Source organism: Melozone crissalis, unplaced genomic scaffold (genome assembly GCF_028551555.1).
Source record: "Melozone crissalis strain CALT ecotype California unplaced genomic scaffold, PUWL_Pcris_2 ptg000023l_1, whole genome shotgun sequence".
Classification (NCBI taxonomy): domain Eukaryota; kingdom Metazoa; phylum Chordata; class Aves; order Passeriformes; family Passerellidae; genus Melozone; species Melozone crissalis.
Genome location: NW_026535801.1, coordinates 13,519,383 through 13,538,299, shown reverse-complemented (window position 1 = coordinate 13,538,299; position 18,917 = coordinate 13,519,383). Strand labels below are relative to the sequence as shown.

Genomic DNA, 18,917 nt, shown 5'->3' with positions numbered 1-18,917 from the left:
GTCTCGGACAGAGTCTGAGCCAGCTGACTGTGACTGGCCATTAATTAGAAACAACCACATGAGACCAATCACAGATCCACCTGTTGCATTCCACAGCAGCAGATAATTATTGTTTACATTTTGTTCCTGAGGCCTCCCAGCTTCTCAGGAGAAAAAGTCCTAAGGAAAGGACTTTTCAGAAAATATCACGGATACACAAGGGTGTGGTAGTGGGGGTGTTGTCTGTGAGAAGCTGGCAGAAGCTTCTTCATGTTGGACAGAGCCAGTGCCAGGCAGCTCCAGGTTGTCCAGCTGCTGGCCAAGGCTGGGCCCAACAGTGATGGCAGGAATAGCTAAAGTGAGTTCATTTTTTCACTGGAAGCACAGCTATGAGGTATTGATGGTTAATCAACCAAACAGGATGGGCTCTGTGCATAGGACATGCTCAAATCCATCCGGCAAGTTTTGACTGTGAGGCCTTTTTACTGCTCTCACTGAGAGTAGAGGTGATGTGTGCTGGGCCATTTGAATGGACAGTGCCATTGCAGAAGCCTGGGAGGTGGTTGGGATGGCTGTTGTTGCCTGTGCCTCTGCTGGCCCCCCTCAGCAGTATGCCAGAGCTGTCAGGGCAGCGCTGTGCCTTTGCTGGAGCTGAGGGCTGTGGTTGTGCTGCCCTTGCAGGAAGCCGTGCAGGTGCTCATCAAGCACTCGGCCGATGTCAACGCCCGGGACAAGAACTGGCAGACCCCGCTGCACGTGGCAGCTGCCAACAAGGCGGTGAAGTGTGCAGAGATTCTGATCCCCCTGCTGAGCAGCGTCAACGTGTCGGACCGTGGCGGGCGCACGGCGCTGCACCACGCCGCGCTCAACGGCCACATCGAGGTGAGCGCCGCCAGGCAAGCTCCTGCCTCATTCTCTACTCTTGCACTAGGCTCAGTCTGGACTCTGTTGTTATCTCATTGTAACAGTTCCATACCTCCTTGGTGATTTCTCGTGGGCTACTCCTCGCAGCACTGACTCCTCCTTCATAGCACAGCCAACAAACTGCAGCTTGCTGCTCACCCAGCTAACCCACTCTTTTATAGCACTCCCTCATGGGACACAGCTGTGGCCTGTTAAGGGCAGGCCTGCTCCTAATCTTTGGTGATTTATACAGTTGCAACCCCTCAGGTGTGAGACTGCCTTCTGCGCTGTCTTTATTTTCTTACATTCTATCCCCCCACAAGACTGTAGTCTAGTACTAGTCTAGACTCTAGTGCTCAGTCTAGACCTGCTATGGCTGGGTCTAGGCAGAGCCCTGTGTCCCTGAGCCCCGGGGTTGCTGTCACTTGGCTGCTTCCCAAACTGCAGGATGGGTTTCCTACCTGCAGGAACACAGCAGTGGCTGTGTAGAACCAGGGTGTGAGTCAGATGTGCAGGCACTCCTGGAGAGATGGAGAGATGGCTGTGCCACTGCTTCCAGCTGCTCCAGGGTCTCCTGGCTTCTTTGGAGCTGGAGTGCCTGTGAAAATAAGAGTGGCAGAATAGAAAAAGGGAAAACTGGGGGATTGATTTCATACTGGAGAGACATGCTGCTGTGTGAGATCCAGTCACTCTGCTTTTCTAATTTGCCTTCTAGAAAATGTGCTTCTGTTTTTCCCTACTTATACAAGCAAACTTTCCTATTATTTTAATGACATGAAAAAGCTTACGTAAATAAAGCCCCTAGATTTTTGCCTCCTAGGTTTTGATAGTCTTTAGATCTGGGTTTAAGGGTCCTCATTTTCCCATTCCACACCTGAAGATCTAGGTAGGGAATAACAACTCTTAAACTGGAACAGTAAGCTTCTGTCAACGAAAGTTAGTGAGTTATCCTGTAATTAAAAGAAGAAGGAGGAATGGTAGTTCCTGTAAAATGGTGACAGTGTTTGTCCTTTAAAACACTGGACTGTAGGAAAGAGACAGTAATGCCTGTGTCTAACTGTCATAATCTGAATATTTTTCATAGAGAATATGAGAAATGATCATCCAAATGCAGCATTTTGTGATCCCAGCTTTATTGCAAGATTGGTTTGTTATAAACCTTCGAGTGTGTGATCTAGAGGGTTGGTTTACTTTCTGTTGTTACTTCTAGATGGTGAACTTGCTCTTAGCCAAGGGGGCAAACATCAATGCTTTTGACAAAAAGGACAGAAGAGCTCTTCACTGGGCAGCGTACATGGGTAAGGCTTGGGCTGCTGCTCCTCCTTTTTCATTTCCTATTCACAAATGGGTTGCATGTCTTAAAATGGACAGGAACAGACCTGGCCATGGAAAGAGTGTTGTAATTACCCTGAAGAGGGAAAGGTTCAGCTGATCTAAATAAACACTGTCCATTTATGGGTTTGCAGCTAGGAAGATCTTGGCTGTGATTTCCTTTTTAAGACAGTTAATTGTGGGCTTTTTGTATTGCTTTTCCATTTTGGTCTTCTTATCCTGACTCTAAGTCAAGCCTGAGCTATATTTGTGCTAGAAAAAAACCCAGGTTATATTTATTTCAGTTTTTACTAAAAAGTACTTTCAATGAAATGCAGGTAAGTGTGATCCAAAATTTAGTGGTTTATTGCAGTGTATAAGCAGCTAGGTAATGATATTCTTAGGAAATGCACAATAGGCACTTTCTTCCTGTTAGGAGAATATTGTCACCTTTTATTCCAGAGTGGACAAGAGCAACTGAATATCTCCCCAAAAAATAAGTGGTGTTACCAAATGCTGCTTCATTCAAACAGTTTGCCTTATCATTCTTTTCAAGCTAAAGGGAAATTTCTTACATTGGGACATTATAATTTTAAAATACAAGATTGTCTGTGACAGTGGTCATTCTTGTTCAAGAGCTTTTGTTGGCCAAGCTGTATATTTCAGGTTACAATTGGTGGGGAGCTGTGCACCCTCAGCCAGGAACTCTTTATTTGACATGTCAGAAATCTTTATTTTAATCCTGGCACTTTTAGGAATGAGATAATAGGAGATTTCCAACTGTGAGAAAAGCATATTGTGTGGTTTTTTGATATACACAGACACAGATGGAAAGTCTCTTGCCAACAACTGTGATGTGGCTTTTGCGCTAACGAGCTTTGAACTTCACTCTCTAGATTTGAAAGGCTCTTACATTGTGCTGTGCAATTCCACGCCTCTTTTCCATTTAAATGTTTTCAGAAATTCATGATGCACTTTTAAACGTGTTTAGATAACATCTAAGGCCTAAATTAGCAATGGAAGTTAGATAATGCGATGAATGCTGTAAACCCTCACAGAGTTTCTGGAATATTTAATTATTTTTGGACACCCATTATCTATAGACTTTGTACATATGGTTTCCTACGTCCTGCACATGACAGAGCTGCCCTTGTCATGAAAGTGCTGTGCAACTCAGATGGAGCACAGCTTTGTATGGTGTTTGACATAATAAATGTTTAATTCTAAGGCAGACAGTTCTGTCTCAGCATGAAGCAATAAGACTGTTCCTCTTAATTTTATGATTTATTAAGGTTATTTTTTATCTCTAACAAAACCCAAGTAGTGTTAGCAGTTGTGTTTGCAGGTGACATCAATAGGATGCTGTTTTGGGAGACTTGCATGCTCTTGTGCTCACTGTATCACTACTCTCTGTAAAAGGGAGAATAAAACACACTCTGTTAGCTTGAGAGAAATAAATGGAAAAGAGGTGTGGTTTTGTTCTTTTGGCAACTGGAAAATCAATTCAGTAAAGAGAAATTTGACACATTTGGAGAAGGTGAATGCATGGATTTCTTCACAAGGCCTGGAGCTAGGATTAGAAACATTTATAAAAATGCTTTTTCTTCCTTTGTAAAACCGTGGGAGCACTTTGAAACAGCAGTGAAAGGGCAGTGTGTTAGCAATAAAGCAGTAATCTGGGAGAAGTGATGCTGTGGGATGGTCTATTCATTGATTGCTATCTTTTATCTTTTGAAGGTCACCTGGAAGTTGTTGCCTTACTGATTAATCATGGTGCAGAAGTGACTTGTAAAGACAAGAAGGGTTACACCCCACTTCATGCAGCTGCATCCAATGGGCAGATTAACATTGTGAAACAACTCCTTAACCTGGGGGTGGAGGTATGTGGTAATGAGCACTTTATTTCTATTTAGAGATAGTCTTGTCTTCTTTCTTATGGATGCTGCTAAAGATAGGGACTTCTAAAGAAAAGGGGTCCCATTTTCCAGACCACCTCATGCTTCATGTGGTTTATTGGTTCAAGAGTCAGGCCATATTCTGTATTAAAGAAAGGCTGATAAGGACAGTAAATTGCAGGCCACCTTGCTGAAGGAATCAGGAGATATATCCTGTTCCTGCAGAAGAAGATGGAGTATTGAAATTTTCCTTGGGTCAGCATTTCCTTTGATACAATGAATGGTTGTTCTCAATGTATGCACTGAGTACTTTACTAAACAGCAGCTCAGGCTGTTTCAGTTTACAGACCTGTATTTCCTCTGTAGCTGATAGATTGTTTTCACTCTGGAAAATAACTTTTTTTTTTCAGGGCGCAGACTTCTTGTTATTGCCAATTCCTCAAAGCAGTGGTGAGATGACCAGAGGAGCCTGATCAGACAGGCTGATTATTATTAATCATAATAAAGAATTACTTTTGTCATGGTATTTTCAGCTGACTTAACCTGCCAGAAAATTATCAGAAGTTCATGTTCACAGGCTGTTGGCTGTGAAGGGGAATAGCTGTTTCCTGTTATTAACAGTGCCATGCTAATAAGTCCCTTTAAGTTCCACATTCTCCACCACTGGGGATATGATCTTAGAGACGCCTGTGTTTCATGGAAGGCTGTTCCTGCCATTCCCGAGTCTTTTGTGCAATCTGTCTTGTCCTGTTTTACAGAACAGCAGTTGAATACTAAGCTGGTCATCAAGAAGTAATATAATGTTAATTACATCTTTATAATACTGAACTACTGAAAGTGGTTTCTTATTGAAGTGTAAATATGTGTGCACTTTCCCATTGTTTTCACTCAGATACCCCCACTCCCTATCCAAAATGAAACTGTGTAAACAGCTGTTATGCCTGGTTCTGTTCACAAAAACTCAATAGTCACTGTTGTAATCTTTTTAAATATAAAGATTGTGAGCTTTTTATTCATCCTGCTTTTCCACTTATATGGAAAATCTTTTCAGCTTGTTAGGAATTTTGTCATCAATATCGTCATTACATAGTCCTGCTATCAGCTTTAAGCTTCACACTGGTTTTAGAGATTGTCAGCAGGATAAAAAGTTAATAATAGGAAAGGTAAAGCATTCCAAGGGAAGCTGTCTGGGAGTATAATTTGTCGATGAAATGTGCTGGTGAGAGCTATGCCCTATGACAGTTCAGGCCTCCAGCTATTTCCATTTGCAGCGTGTGATGCATTACGTAAATGCTAAGCTGATCTCTGTAATTTTAACTATGTCTCCTTGTCTCATTTTAGATTGATGAGATGAACATCTATGGAAATACTGCACTTCACATTGCCTGTTACAACGGTCAGGACTCTGTTGTTAATGAGCTGATTGACTATGGTGCTAATGTAAATCAGCCTAATAACAATGGATTCACCCCCTTGCATTTTGCTGCTGCCTCCACTCATGGAGCACTGTGTCTTGAACTACTAGTGAATAATGGGGCAGATGTTAATATTCAGGTAAAAACTTAAATACCTGCTTTACAGTTTTACTTTAGCCTATTTTGCATATCTCAAGAGGAAATTGTAAAAACAGCTACAGCATGGCTCTAAATCCTTCATGGAATTGGAATGATGCTGAGAATGTTGATCATGAAACTGTTTGGGTGATGTCACATCCCAGCAGGGGAGCTTGCAGTGCCTTGATAACAATGAGAACTCTAAACTCTAGGGCAATCACTTTCATGAAGGCACAAAAAAGTACTAAAATATAGTCCCAAGAGCTCTGTCAAAATATTATCTCAGGGAATGGTGCTAAGTCAAAGAAGTATTCCTTTTTAGTGTTTTTCTTCCCCGTACAATATAAATTTAATTAAACCTGACTCCAAAAAGTTCCCTTTCCAGGGTTGCTTGTTACCTACTTTAGAGCCCCAGCTTACAAACTCTGATTCTGCTCAGGATATCTGAATATTCTTGAAGGCACAACTTACACATCTTAATGAAGCTGAAAGGAACTTGCTGTTCAGAGGGTACTGGTATAAGTATTAGAAAACTTGAGGTCTTCTGAGTTCATACAAGATTTTGACTACTTTTGTTAAAAATTTTTGAATTTCAGTTTCCCATCTATGAAACTGGCATTTACCTTCCAGCATTTAACACCTCTGGCAAGTGCCTTAAGATCAGTGAATAGCCAGTGCACTGTTTAAACTCAGAATTATTAAGAAGAAGTTAGGGATGTTAGTTGTGCTTGCCAATGAAGGTGAAACCCCATGCCAATAAACATGAAGTGATGTGAGTGGAAGCTGGTACCACTCCCATCTGTTTTCTCATTGCTCAGATTTCCTGGTCTGTTTCTTTCTGTAAAACCCAAAACATTGCTGTGTACTCACTGTATCTTTGCTTTCATAAGCCTGCATGTGCTAAAGCAGGGCTGTGTTTCATTCCTGGCAGAGTAAGGATGGGAAGAGCCCCCTGCACATGACAGCTGTCCATGGGAGGTTCACGCGCTCGCAGACCCTCATCCAGAACGGTGAGTTCCTGTGAGCCCCTGGCGTGGCTCTCCAAGAGACCAGGCATGTCCACTGATGCAGTTTTCAGTTGTTCTGGCCCAGAGGGCAGCTCCATGAACTTCTGCCTTTGAGCTGAACTGACAGCTCTCATTCCATCATGCCATCGCAACCTGAGATTTTGGTTGTTGACAAAATTCCATAATTTTCCAGCTGACAGTGGTCCAGATGATCTACTGAGATTCTTAACCTGAAAGCAAGAGTTCAGAGGTGTATTCAGGTCTTTTCTGCTGAGAAGGATGCACAATTTTCTAGTTGTCCTCCTTTGGGAGCCCTGCTGTTCTTAGAGCTCAAACCATTTTTTCTGCTGTGCACTCAGCAGCTGTGCTTTTCTCACCATCCCTTGCCACTGTCTCCATGAAGTGTTGAATATGTACTCAGCAGGGAGGAGCAGTGCTACCTTGTTTGTTCTGGCATAGCCAGGATTCCTGATCATCAGTCATTTTTCAGGCATCTTTTTTTGTCCAAGAATACTATGGAATATAGCAATTGTTCTTGTTGGAGATCTGGCAGAGGCCTGTTTCTGAATGACGGAGGTTGCTATTACTGATTCTTTACTTAAGCTTCCCAGTTTGGGCCACTACCTGAGACAGGATGGTCTGGGCTTTGTTCACTGGCTGTTTGTTGGTTTTTTTTTTTCCAAAAATCCCAACTTGGAATTGAAGTGTGAAATGTTGGAAGTAGTTGAACAATTGTGCTTTAAATGTAATGACACATCTAAACAAGATTGTGTTTTTAAATGGAGGTCTCCAGTAGATCATGATTCTTTCAGGTCATCATGCAAATTGTTATCTCTCTCCTGGGATTAAAAAAAAAAGGTAATAATAAAAGGGAGTAGGGGCAAAATGCAAGAAACTGTGCTTTACTGCAAATTTTAGTTGTTTATTCTAATAGGCTCAGGTTTAGAGCCATTGTTTGCTCACTGTTGGATTTCTGTGTGAAAGGACTGGCAGTTCTTCATCTGCCCTTCATGCCTCTTCTTCCACTTACTTGGGTTTCACTTCTTTCTTTCTTTCTTGGTTTTCTGCCCCTCTAATTTTAGTGTTGTACACAGATCTCATTGCAAGTGACTTTATGCCTCATTGCCATGGGATCTTGGGGAAGAGAGAAATGTGAATTATTTAAAGCAATAGAGTTTCATTCTGCAGTACTTAGTGAGTTGGCTAACCATGTCTCAATTTCTGGTTGCTGTCTCCAGCAGCTTGTAGAGGAAGAATGGATTACCTTAAAACTGGAAAAGTGCAAGTGTGATACCTTTCTTTAAAAATAAGGAAAAAGAAATGCTGGGGAATGTTACATAGGTCAGCCAAAGTGGGCAATATCTTGTGTAGATTTCAAGAGTAAAGGAAGCTGGAACATCACAGTTCTCTTCTACAGCAGTTTAATAGATTTTGTTAACACAGCACAGTTCTCTGACTTTTCCACGTGCAGTTTCTGTTTGTGGAGACCTCCGCTGGTGGATGCTCTACCCCAGGGAACCTGTTCAAGCACTTCACTGACCTTCATTCACCATTAAAAATTAGAAATTAGAAAGTTTGGAAGGAACCTTAAATATCACCAAGGTGTAGCCTGTCTGCCATGGGGAGGCATACCTTCTACTAGATCAGGTTTCTCAGAGCCTCCTCCAGCCTGTCCTTGAACACTTCCACGAATGGGGAATCCACAGCTTCTCTGGGCATGTTGTCTAGTGCTTTACTAGAGCTCTTCCTGTTGCAAGTAAGCCCTGTTACCACCTGTGAATAGTGGACATGCAGTAAATATTACCATATCCTGGTGTTAGCAAGACTTCTGACATGCTTTCAGGAAGCATTCTCACTGCAAACCAGCAGAGTATTAAAATACTACAGTGCACAACTGGTTGTAAAACTACACTCAGAGATTAGTAATAAATGAATTGTTGTTGAAATGGAAGGTGTAGTAAGGGAGTTTTCAGTTTCCCTTCTGGGTCTGGAACTATCCAGTATTTTCATTAAATGCTTGGATAATGGAATAGAAAATGTGCTTTTAACATTTGGAGAAAAAAATTGTAGTTGGGAGAGACTGTTTGGCAGAAGGTGTAGCCAGAATGAAAAATTATCTGTAGAACTGGAGACAGAGGTTATAATGCAAGTGAAGCAAAAGAAAAATCACCCACAGAGGCAGGAGTATCAGCTGGACAAATTCAGAATGGCAACAGCCAGGTGGGTGGCAGTCCCTCCAGAAGGGATCTGGGGCTTGTAGAGGATCAGAAGGTTGTTGACCACAAGTCAGCAGTGCTGTGGTGCTTAAAGAAATGGATAATGGATGTCCATGGTGCTGTGCAATGTCCAGGAGTGCACAGATAGGAGTGTAGCCAGCAGGCATGAAGTAATCCTGTTTGCTTAGCTCAGCATTGGGAGAGTTAGCTGTAGTACTGGTTTTGGCTTTTGCTTCCACAAGGATGCAGGCCAGCTGGAGAGGACTGGGGGAAAGAGAGAATAGTTGGCGTGCAGTAAACCTGACTGCCAAGGAGAGACTGAAAAAGTTACAGTTCTTGGTCCAAAAAGAAAACAGGGACTTGTCTGTAATCTATCTAAAGAAAGAATCCATTTTTCCTGCTTATGTGAATAAAACATAAGATGCCAGGTTTAAATTGCAAAAGGAAAAGCTCTACATACGCACTGTTTGGTTGTGCTTTGGTAAGACATACAAAAAGCACGCAGCACATTTGTTTGCAGTGTGTTCCTGATGGCCTCTGAAGTGAGCTCTAATTTACATTGTTGTACAGATAAGGCTGAGTGGCAATGCCTTTACAAATGAGGGTGCAGTTTCAGCAGATTATTTTGTAGTTTATTTCGGGACACCCATTTGTACCTTTAGCTAGGCAACAAATCGAAATCACGTACTTGACCCCTGTACATCATCTCATTCCCACCACTGCAGGTGGAGAGGGAGGTGCAGGTGCTGCTGCCAGACCATGGCTGACAGCTGAGAGCTTGCTGTGTGCTGGTCCTTGCTCTGGGAAACTCAGTGCCTCTGGGAAATTCAGTGCCTCCTCTCAGTGGCTAAGAGAGCAGCTCGGGGCTGCTCATGGTGCTGAGACAAACAGCACTTGTGGTCCCTTATTCATGGTGAATTTTTCAGTCTTAATCTGTATGAAAATCTCTTCTGCAGGAGGGGAAATTGACTGTGTAGATAAGGATGGTAACACCCCTCTGCACGTGGCTGCAAGATACGGACACGAGCTTTTGATCAACACCCTCATAACCAGCGGAGCCGATACTGCCAAGTAGGTGCCTCAAGAGGAGCTGTTTGCAAGGATCAAGTGTCATGTCAAATGCCTGGAAACACAACTGCTTCTGATGTGGGGAGGTTAAAACTGACAAGCATAATTGCACTGTACTTAAGTGGGTGACATGAGACTAGAATATGAACGATTGGGAAGTGTGGAGGGAAGCAAACTCTGCTCAGTTCCTGTTGTGCCCACTTGTGTGATTACAAGTTGTACAAGCACTGCTTCTTCCTGAAGCATTGATGTGGGACAGTGGTGGTAATGTACATGAAGTGGGGATGTGTGTGTGTGTGTATATATATATACACACACAGAGGATTTTTGAGTATTGTTTAGTTATGCTCAAGTTCCTAGGGTCTGTTAAAAGGAGTATAAACACAGGGGTATGAGATCAGGGTAATGCAGTGCCATGAGGGGTATCTGTACCAGGTGTTTCAGAGCAGCATCTGATTTCATGAATCTAAGGTTTTGGAAATTACCTCCACATGTCTCTAAAATATAATTTCTCTTTTACATAGAACCTGCCATAGAAATCGGGGACTTCTCTTGACTTACCTAGTTAGGAAACCCTGCTTTCAAATGCAACTGTATGGTTTGAATTTGGGAGAGAATTGCAGCTCTCAGTATTTTGTTTATTTGCTTGGTGGTGTTCATGCAAGTGACACATTTGCCCATTCTTCTTTGCTAAGCACAACTGTCACCCTACAAACTCAAAGGTGGAACGGATCTTGAATTGGCATGGATAATGTAATTCCACAGGTTTCAGCTAGTGTCACTGGAATTTATTAATACAGGCAGCATGAAGATCTTGGTATCTTAAAAGATGTGTAGGTTTTTCCTCTCTCTTTCTCCAGTACAGTCAGTCACTGTCTATTATCTTGAGGTTTTAGGGGAAAATGAGATGCACTGGGATAGCCCACTCCACTCTTGGAATCAGGGTTATCCAGTTAGAAATTTCTATTTCACAGTTGGGTAACTGGAACATTGATCAAATAAAATACTTTTTCCAGCAGCAGAAATAAGTGAAAAAAGAAGTTGGCTCAGAGATAGCAGGCAGATGGAAATGATGCTACTGCCTGTGCTAAATGTGCTTTCAATATGTGCTGCATGTAAATAACTCTGGGTGAGCTCCCCAAATAGGTTTAGGAAAGAAAATTCTGCAGCACTGTTCACAGTAAGTGCAGACAGCTCGGCCAGGCTTTGAGGCAATGCACTGCAAGGGAAAGTGTGCAAGTGATGGGAGAAACCAGTGTGAACAGCACTGCAGAAATGGGACACTGGGTAGCAAATGTGCAGATAGTGGATTTCAGTGGAAACCAGCCAAAACATCTGCAGGGTGGAAATCTTGACCAAAAAGATGAATAATATTGTGTTAGATAACTAGAGGGAGGAGGAGGCAGAGGGAAATGGGTGTAAGGAGAAATAGCAATATGGAATGTCCAATGCTCCCTTAAATAAGTGAATCCATGGCTAGAAAATGCAGCCTGTTTGTACAGATGCAGCAGCTCAGTGAAGCTTGCAATGTTTTCTTCAAAGAACAGGCTGTCAGATCATCTCTTAATAGATTTATTCCAAGATATAGATGCTGCTAATAGCAAAATTCAAATTTGTACAGCAGCACAAGTCAGTGTAGTGAAGCAGTAAGGAGGACATGTGAAGACAGAGAAAGAATGGGCCTGTGGATTCAGGAAATAATAATTTTTTTGAAAACAAACCCAAATTAGTTAAATACATTTATGTATAAAATCTTGGAGATAGCAAGATATATTTATAAACATCCACATAAAATTATTGTCTTAAGCTTCCTAAGTAATTCTGATTTATGGTGTCTAGAAAGACAAGATCCTTTGTCTTTGGGTCTGTATCTGAAATCCTCTCCCACGAGATGATCATACTCTCCCATCCACCAACTGTCTTGCAGAAGTGAAGGACTGATAGGAATCCATCTGCTATTGTTCTGGAGTTTGTAATTTAAAAAAAAAATCTGCTAGAGCAGGCAGTAGATGATAATCTTGTCAAGCTAGTTGTTTTCAGAGGCTCCATGTTTATGTGCACTTGGAGACCTGCCAGCAGGATAATATATCTAGAATAACAAGATGCTTTGCACAAAACAATGCTGAATGAAAGACACCAAGATGTTCAGACCCAAAAGTATTCTAAGACAGTGTGCAGTGGTATGCCTAGGGACTGAACTGGCATGATTTCCTGATATTAATTAAAGTTGCTGAGTGCTCAGCTTGTTTAAAAACTCCATGTTTGCCTGATATGGAATTAGACTGATGATAAACAGGCTCAATCTAAAGGCGCCCTTTCTTTTCTTACCCATCATGTCTGCTCTGAAAGTTTATTGTGAGATTGAAAAGAGGGAGGAAAAAGTGAAAGGGGAGGTGAGGAAAGTAGCTGGAGCAAATAGGAAAATTAGATTATTAGTTCTTAGGCTGTGGAAGAAAACTGATATGGGGGCCTAAAGGAAAGTGTGAAGAGTCATCTACAAGGAAAAAAAAAAGGAAAAAAAGAAAAATAAGAGATTCAGAAATAATATAGAGAAGATTTTGGCATTTACATTTCCCTCAAAATGGCAATTGCTGTATATGTAGCTGGTGCAGAAATTTGTGGCTCATTGGGCAATTGACTCCAAGCAGTATCTGCTCTCTTACCTCCTCCCCTACCTTGGCTTTTCCTGGAATTTTTGCAAACCATCCTGCCACATTCTGTTCAAAGCAAAATGCCAAGACTTTGCTGCATCAGAATATTTTTAACTCTCAAGAAGGCTGTTAAGGAAATACAGATAAAAATAATGGCTGCCACCAAGAAAGAATCTTCCTAGAAAAGCATGGGAAAATGTTGCCTTTCTGGAAGGAGCTTTTGATGTGCTGTGTGTGTATGTAACCTGCATTTTCTCATGAGGCTGTTGTCCCTTTCAGGTGTGGGATCCACAACATGTTCCCTTTACACTTAGCAGCACTGAATGCCCACTCAGACTGCTGCAGGAAATTGTTGTCATCGGGTGAGTAAATCCCCCAGTGTCCCTGGAACTCCAGCAGTGTTTGTCTCTGCTGCTTGCAGCCCCTTTCCATGCTTTGTTGTGAATTATTCTAATGAGAGTGCTGCTGTGTTGGGCTATGTGGGACAGTGCACCAGAGCATGCAAGGCTTTCCCAAAGCCATGCTGGTAATTCCTGTGTTGTTCGTGCCCAAAGCTCTTTTCTCCCAGCAGGTTCAGAGGGTTTAGACTCTGGGGAGGGAGGGAATTTAGAACCCCTTTCCAAACTGTATAAATGTGAGATCTTGCTTTGGGGATTCTCCCCCCTGCCTACCAGAGGAGTAATTCTGAAATTATCTCCTTGGGGTCTGCACTGGCACAGGGATTTACATCTCACTGATGATGATGATGTATTTTGCCTGCAGCTAAAGTGTGTTTCTGAATCTGTAGTGAAGGACTTAGCCTGGCCAAAGCTCTGGGGGCATGAGAGGGAAAATGGGTGGAAGTGTAGTGTCAAGAGAACAGGCTTGGGATCCTCAACAGAGCCCAAGGCAGAAGCAGCCAGAGCTTGCTCAGTAATCAGTGGTCAAATCCCAAATTCTGCTTTTCCCAGGCAAGAGTTCCTTTGAGTTAAAAAATCCTGACCCAGATCATATGAGTTTTCTAGAAAACTCCTTCATTACTTAACACGTAAAATGTCCTACAACTACTTTTTCCCCTTAACTCAAGTCCTGTAGGATATAAAAGAAAAGTGGAAAATGATAATTACATACCCCATTATATTGAGACTTGGTGTGTTCTGGCCATAACCACTAGATAGGAAGAGAAAACACTGGGTGGGCAGAGTTAGCACTGTCAGGGTGCAGCCTTTGGCCTCATGCATCTTGATGAATATCCCCACGTGCTGCTGGAAGGCTCTTCCCAATCTGACAACCATGTGCCATGAAAACAGCCCCAGTTCATGTTTAGGCTGACTCTGTGGTTCTTCCTCGTGTCTCCATGTTCTCTGTCTTCCTGTCCTGCTGCCTCAGCCTCCCAGACACCCATCCCAGGCTGCAGACAGGGGTGTGGAGGAGCTGGGTGTGGAAATAGGCGCCCGTCACCGTCACAGCTCCTTTTATAGCGCTGCCAGTGCCAGCAGCCACTCGCCATCCCCGTGCCAGCCTCTCTGACTGTGCCTTGCCTTCTGCTTTCTTCCCAACTAACTGATTTTTCTGTCTCTGCGATGTTTCCTGTGGTTTAACTAGGACAAAAGTATAGCATAGTGTCCTTGTTTAGTAATGAGCACGTGCTGTCTGCAGGCTTTGACATAGACACCCCCGACAGCTTCGGGAGAACGTGCCTGCACGCGGCCGCTGCCGGAGGGTGAGTACTGCACCGGGGCTGCTCCAGGGCATCTTGGGGCACATTTGGGGCCAGCCAGCTTGGCTGTGCTATCCACAGAGGAATTCATTGGTGTGCAAGGCAGTCTGATGCCATAATTTGGGTCATTTTAGGCTCACTTTTGCCCCTGCCCTTGTGTAGGGTGAGCTGGGTTGATTTGAAGCATGCGTTTCCGGCAGAGGGGAAAACTCTTCCTTTTCATGCCCCTGAGAAGGCTCTTTCAGCTTTCAGGCCTCCCGAGGGCCACAACAGTCTCCAGAAAAGCATCATTCCCTAGGGAACACCCAGTGTGGAGCAGGAGCTGGAACTCCTGGCATGCTGCTGGCAGGGGAGTTACTCCTGCCCTCCCTCTCTGGACCGTGTCCTTGTCCAAAAATGCAGCTGTACAGCAGTGCCCATCAGGTTGCAGCCTTGGAGTCCAAATGTAGTTCATCTCCCTCTCTCCAATTTTTCAGGTGCAGTAAGTTTCTAAAAGAAAAACCAATGAACCAAAGCAACAACAAAAAAATAACCAAAACTAAACCCACAGCCTCCAAATTAGAAAGTGAGAAGGCTGCCCCTCTCTTGGGGTGATGCGTTCCTGAAAAGTGGTGGGAGGGCAGAAAAGTGAAATTGAAGTGGAAATTGAAATGCTTCAATTTAAGATGTAAATGTAGCATTCAGTTATTTTAAATATTTCCAGATAATCTAGATCCAGATAATCAGTGAAGTGTTGAGAGGTTAATCTAGCAAAAGGACACAATGTTCAGCAAGCATTGAATTTTGACTCTTCTATTTGAGTACTTTATGGCTCAGAAGACTGCTGAAATGGAGCCTTGGCTACAGCCCTTGGATTCTCTGTGGTTATAACAAGCAGAAATGCTCATCCACAGCAAATGCTTGGCAGTCATTCTGGAAATTGCTTTTTCTTCTCAGTGGACCAAAATCTGTATCGCAAAATTTTTGTTCCTGAGGGGGAAAAAACCCCAAACCCTAATAAAATTCATCCAGATATTGTTTTGGTATTATTCATCTTGATACTTCTTTCACTTTAGTGTAAGAGATATGACAGTTACTTGGATGGAGATTATTTTAATATAGTTCAGATGCTACCTCTTTGATAAGGCTGGACCCCAGAAGGATACTGAAAACATCCTGGAAGTCATAAAGAGAAGGAGAGGCTTCAATAAGAAGCAAAAGTGACTCATGAAAATAAACCATATTTTCCCAGTGGTTTATTATGATTGTCGTCACTAGCAAGTGTTTTTATTTTTAGGGCATTGTGGTGAGTTTTCCATAGTTATTTTATGCAACAGCAATTTAGAGTTGGGATCGACATACACCAAAATACTGCATTATTGCACCCAGTCCCTTTTTTTTTTTTCCTGTAGCTGGAGATCTACAAAAGCCATTAGTGTATTTCCTGACACAGGCCTCTTACTGCCATTACATTAATGGGAGTTGCATGGGTGCTAGGGAAAGAATTTTAAAGGTCTGCTCATCTGATTGTGAGCACAAGTGATGCCCCTGTGAAGGACAAGCAGTGTTGGAAAGTGCTGCACTACTTTGTCATTTTCTCGGAGTCCTACATTTATTTTCTTGAATTACAAAAGAGGTCAGAATGCAGCTGGTTTGTTTTCTATTAAAAATTACCTGGCTTTCAACAAGACAAAGAAACAGCCAGGCTGTGGTAAATTCTCCTCCACTTTTATAAATGCAGTGTTGATGTGACAATCACTATAACAGCCACACCCCTTTGCTAACAAAGCACTTGGAGATGGGCTTAAATCCATCAATAGTCAACAAATCATATCAGAATAAACCTACAAGTGATTCTTGTGATTATATTTCATTAAATAAACAGGATTTGAGCAAAGTGCTTACTGTTGAATGCTCTGCTGAGTGGGGGTGGATTTCGTTAAATGTCACCTCTTCATTATTAGACTGGCATTTCATAAGCTAGCAACAACTTTATTTTAAAGCTCCCTTATAAAATACCAGGTCAGAATGGGTGCACTGCAGTACAGCTGCCATTGAAAATTTCCAAACATACTGATCACATTTACTGTGCTGTCTTTGGAAAATTAATTATTTTCTTCTTCAGAAGAGAAGTTTGAGGTTTTCTAGTGAAAAAAAAGAAACTAATTTCTTCTTAGAGCTTCACTTTCTCTTAGATTGAATTTCATGTTATAGTTTTTGCACAGCAAATAATACAAAAATAACTAGATTAACTTTTTCCTTTTGGGGGACAGGGGACAATGCAGGTGTAAGCTTCTGCTTTATTCACCTTTTGTTTTCTTTACTTCTCTTTCCAGTAATGTAGAATGTATAAAACTCTTGCAAAGCAGTGGAGCAGATTTTAATAAGAAGGACAAATGTGGAAGGTAGGTAAATTACACAGCTCTTTTAAAAAAGAAAGACTCTTTCAGGCAAGGAAGAAAGGCCACCTCTGACTGAAAATCATATGTTCTATGAAAAATGGCAGCAAAATCAGGTAGTTTGGCCTTCTCTGCAGAACCCTTGCTGCTGCAGTTTCGTGCCAGCCACACAGGTGCAGGCTTCATTAAATTCATTATACCTATCCCACCCTCTTGAGTTTTTCTTTTTAAAAATATCACAGCTTTTCTTTTTTCCTTACTGCCTAAATTCTTGTGCTGTTGTGCCCAAGACAGCACCTGAGCTATGATGGCAGGATAGCTGCCACTGGATGTGCTTCCCGGAGGGTTTTCCCCCATGGAAAGCGTTGCTATGGGTGTTGCCATGCCAGCTGAGCAAGATGCTGTGATGGACACGGTGCTGTGCTCTGCCTCCCAGCTGGGAGAGGCAGCGTGTCTGCAGAGCCACAGCAGAGGCTCTCACGGGCACTGGGCTGTTTGCAAGACACAGATTGATGCTCTGTGTCCTATCAGGCTTTGTAGCAGCACCAGAACTTCCTGTTAGTGCAATATTTTGTTAAATTTCCATGAATTAAAGTGCTGATATTGACTGATGGAAATCTGTAGGAACGCAGCAATGAAGATTTATCTTAATCCTCCTCAGTACATATTGGAATATGAGGTAACAAATTGCCACTTATGTTCCAGGACACCTTTGCACTATGCAGCTGCAAATTGTCATTTCCACTGCATTGAGACCCTGGTGACAACAGGAGCCAATATTAATGAAACAGACGACTGGGGACGCACCCCTTTGCACTACGCTGCTGCTTCTGACATGGACAGAAAGTAAGAGAGCTCTGGGGAATTCCTGCTTTGAGAGTTTCACTAAACCAGTGTCATTTCAGTCTCTTCATGGTGCTCTGCTGTTTGAGCCAAAAGAATGATCCCACTAGCACAGGAATTTCTCTCAGATGTGTGCATAGCTCCACAGTGAGTTGCTGTGCCTGGAAGCCAAGCCCCCAGATGATGTGGCATTTCAGCTCCACAGTTTACCTCTGAAGGAGCACACAGTTCTGCAGCCAGCCTGCCCTACAGAACTGTTTTCACAGTGTTGTGTCCTCTGTTTTCCTCTGTGTGGTTTCCTCACAAGATTAAGCTCAGAGAATTTTCTGCATTTGCTTTGCAAGTCCATCAGAAGGGATAGAGCAAGAGACAGCAGCGGGAGAGGTTTTCAATGACAGACATTTGGCATTTTGACAGAGTGGTGGGAAGGGTGGGATGGATCTAACCATCAGTCTCACTCCACTGTCAGAGCAGATAAAAATGCTCACCCTGTCCAAACAGGTTGCCTTTTTAGAGAGATGTCTGAGGAATAGGCTTTGTCAGAACACAGTGGTGTTCTTGTGAGAAGGAGCTGCAAGACTTAGAAATGCTGTGGTTACTGGCTGCAATTTTAATTCCCAGATAGTGGAACATTCTGCCAATCTCTTCCTTATAACACACTGTATAAACCAGACTCAATTATCCTGTTCTCTCTCTTCAAAATTGTTAGCAACCTGTATTTATTTTTAGTTCATCCTATGTTTTTCTGTCTCACAGTGTCTCTAGACACTAAGGATCTAGTTTTTGCTTTCTTGTGTAGTGAGGTCTGGTGAAAGTACAGCTGCATCTCTGCCAGCAGAACACCACCTCAATGCCACGGCAGGGGAAGTTTGGTTTAACTTTATGGCAGAGTTCTGAATGCCACATCAGAGCCTCAAGAGCTTCTTCATCATTTTCTGTGATAATACTGATATAAAAAATGCCTTCCCCATCACCCTCAAACCTGAACAGTGCTGGGGAGAAGGAGGCAGAGTCATCAGAGGGGTCTGTGCTTGGCATGAAAAGCAGCGTAAGCTTGTAGGAAGGCTTTCACCACTGCCTGTTTCTAATTCTGTCTTACCAGGGTGAGGTGTTACTTGGGGGGGTTGAGAATGATGATTCAGTGTGTTTTTCAGCTTTTGGTTCTTGGTAGGTGAGGTTCCTGCATTTAAACAAGCTCTTGGTTAACTTCAGGATGTTACTACTTTTATCCCTCATTAAAAAAAAAAAAAAAAAAGCTTATTTTAGTCACATCCTGAACTTTGGAAGAAGTATATGGCTTGTATTTGTCCTCACAATCCAAACCTAAATTGATTCTGATGTGGTGATGCTGTCTTCTCGTTTAATTTTTCGGTTTGAGATGTTCTGGAAGAAGCCTTATTACATAGATCAAATG

At 42.6% G+C, this 18,917-nt stretch overlaps 1 protein-coding gene across 10 annotated transcripts in view; it reads left to right on the top strand.

The window, feature by feature from the left end:
• ANKRD44 (ankyrin repeat domain 44) overlaps positions 1 to 18,917 on the top strand; it is a 131,872-nt gene that overhangs the window by 79,859 nt on the left and 33,096 nt on the right. For 7 of the 10 annotated variants that reach the window (XM_054278478.1, XM_054278473.1, XM_054278470.1 and 4 more), the window contains exons 5-14: positions 661 to 861; positions 2,093 to 2,180; positions 3,931 to 4,073; positions 5,430 to 5,642; positions 6,573 to 6,651; positions 9,821 to 9,935; positions 12,863 to 12,945; positions 14,168 to 14,285; positions 16,598 to 16,666; positions 17,366 to 17,506. In XM_054278478.1, the coding sequence (XP_054134453.1) occupies positions 661 to 861; positions 2,093 to 2,180; positions 3,931 to 4,073; positions 5,430 to 5,642; positions 6,573 to 6,651; positions 9,821 to 9,935; positions 12,863 to 12,945; positions 14,168 to 14,285; positions 16,598 to 16,666; positions 17,366 to 17,506 (1,250 nt within the window). The remainder of the gene's footprint in view (positions 1 to 660; positions 862 to 2,092; positions 2,181 to 3,930; positions 4,074 to 5,429; positions 5,643 to 6,572; positions 6,652 to 9,820; positions 9,936 to 12,862; positions 12,946 to 14,167; positions 14,286 to 16,597; positions 16,667 to 17,365; positions 17,507 to 18,917) is intronic. The other 3 variants (XM_054278479.1, XM_054278475.1, XM_054278474.1) reach the window with 1 other exon arrangement.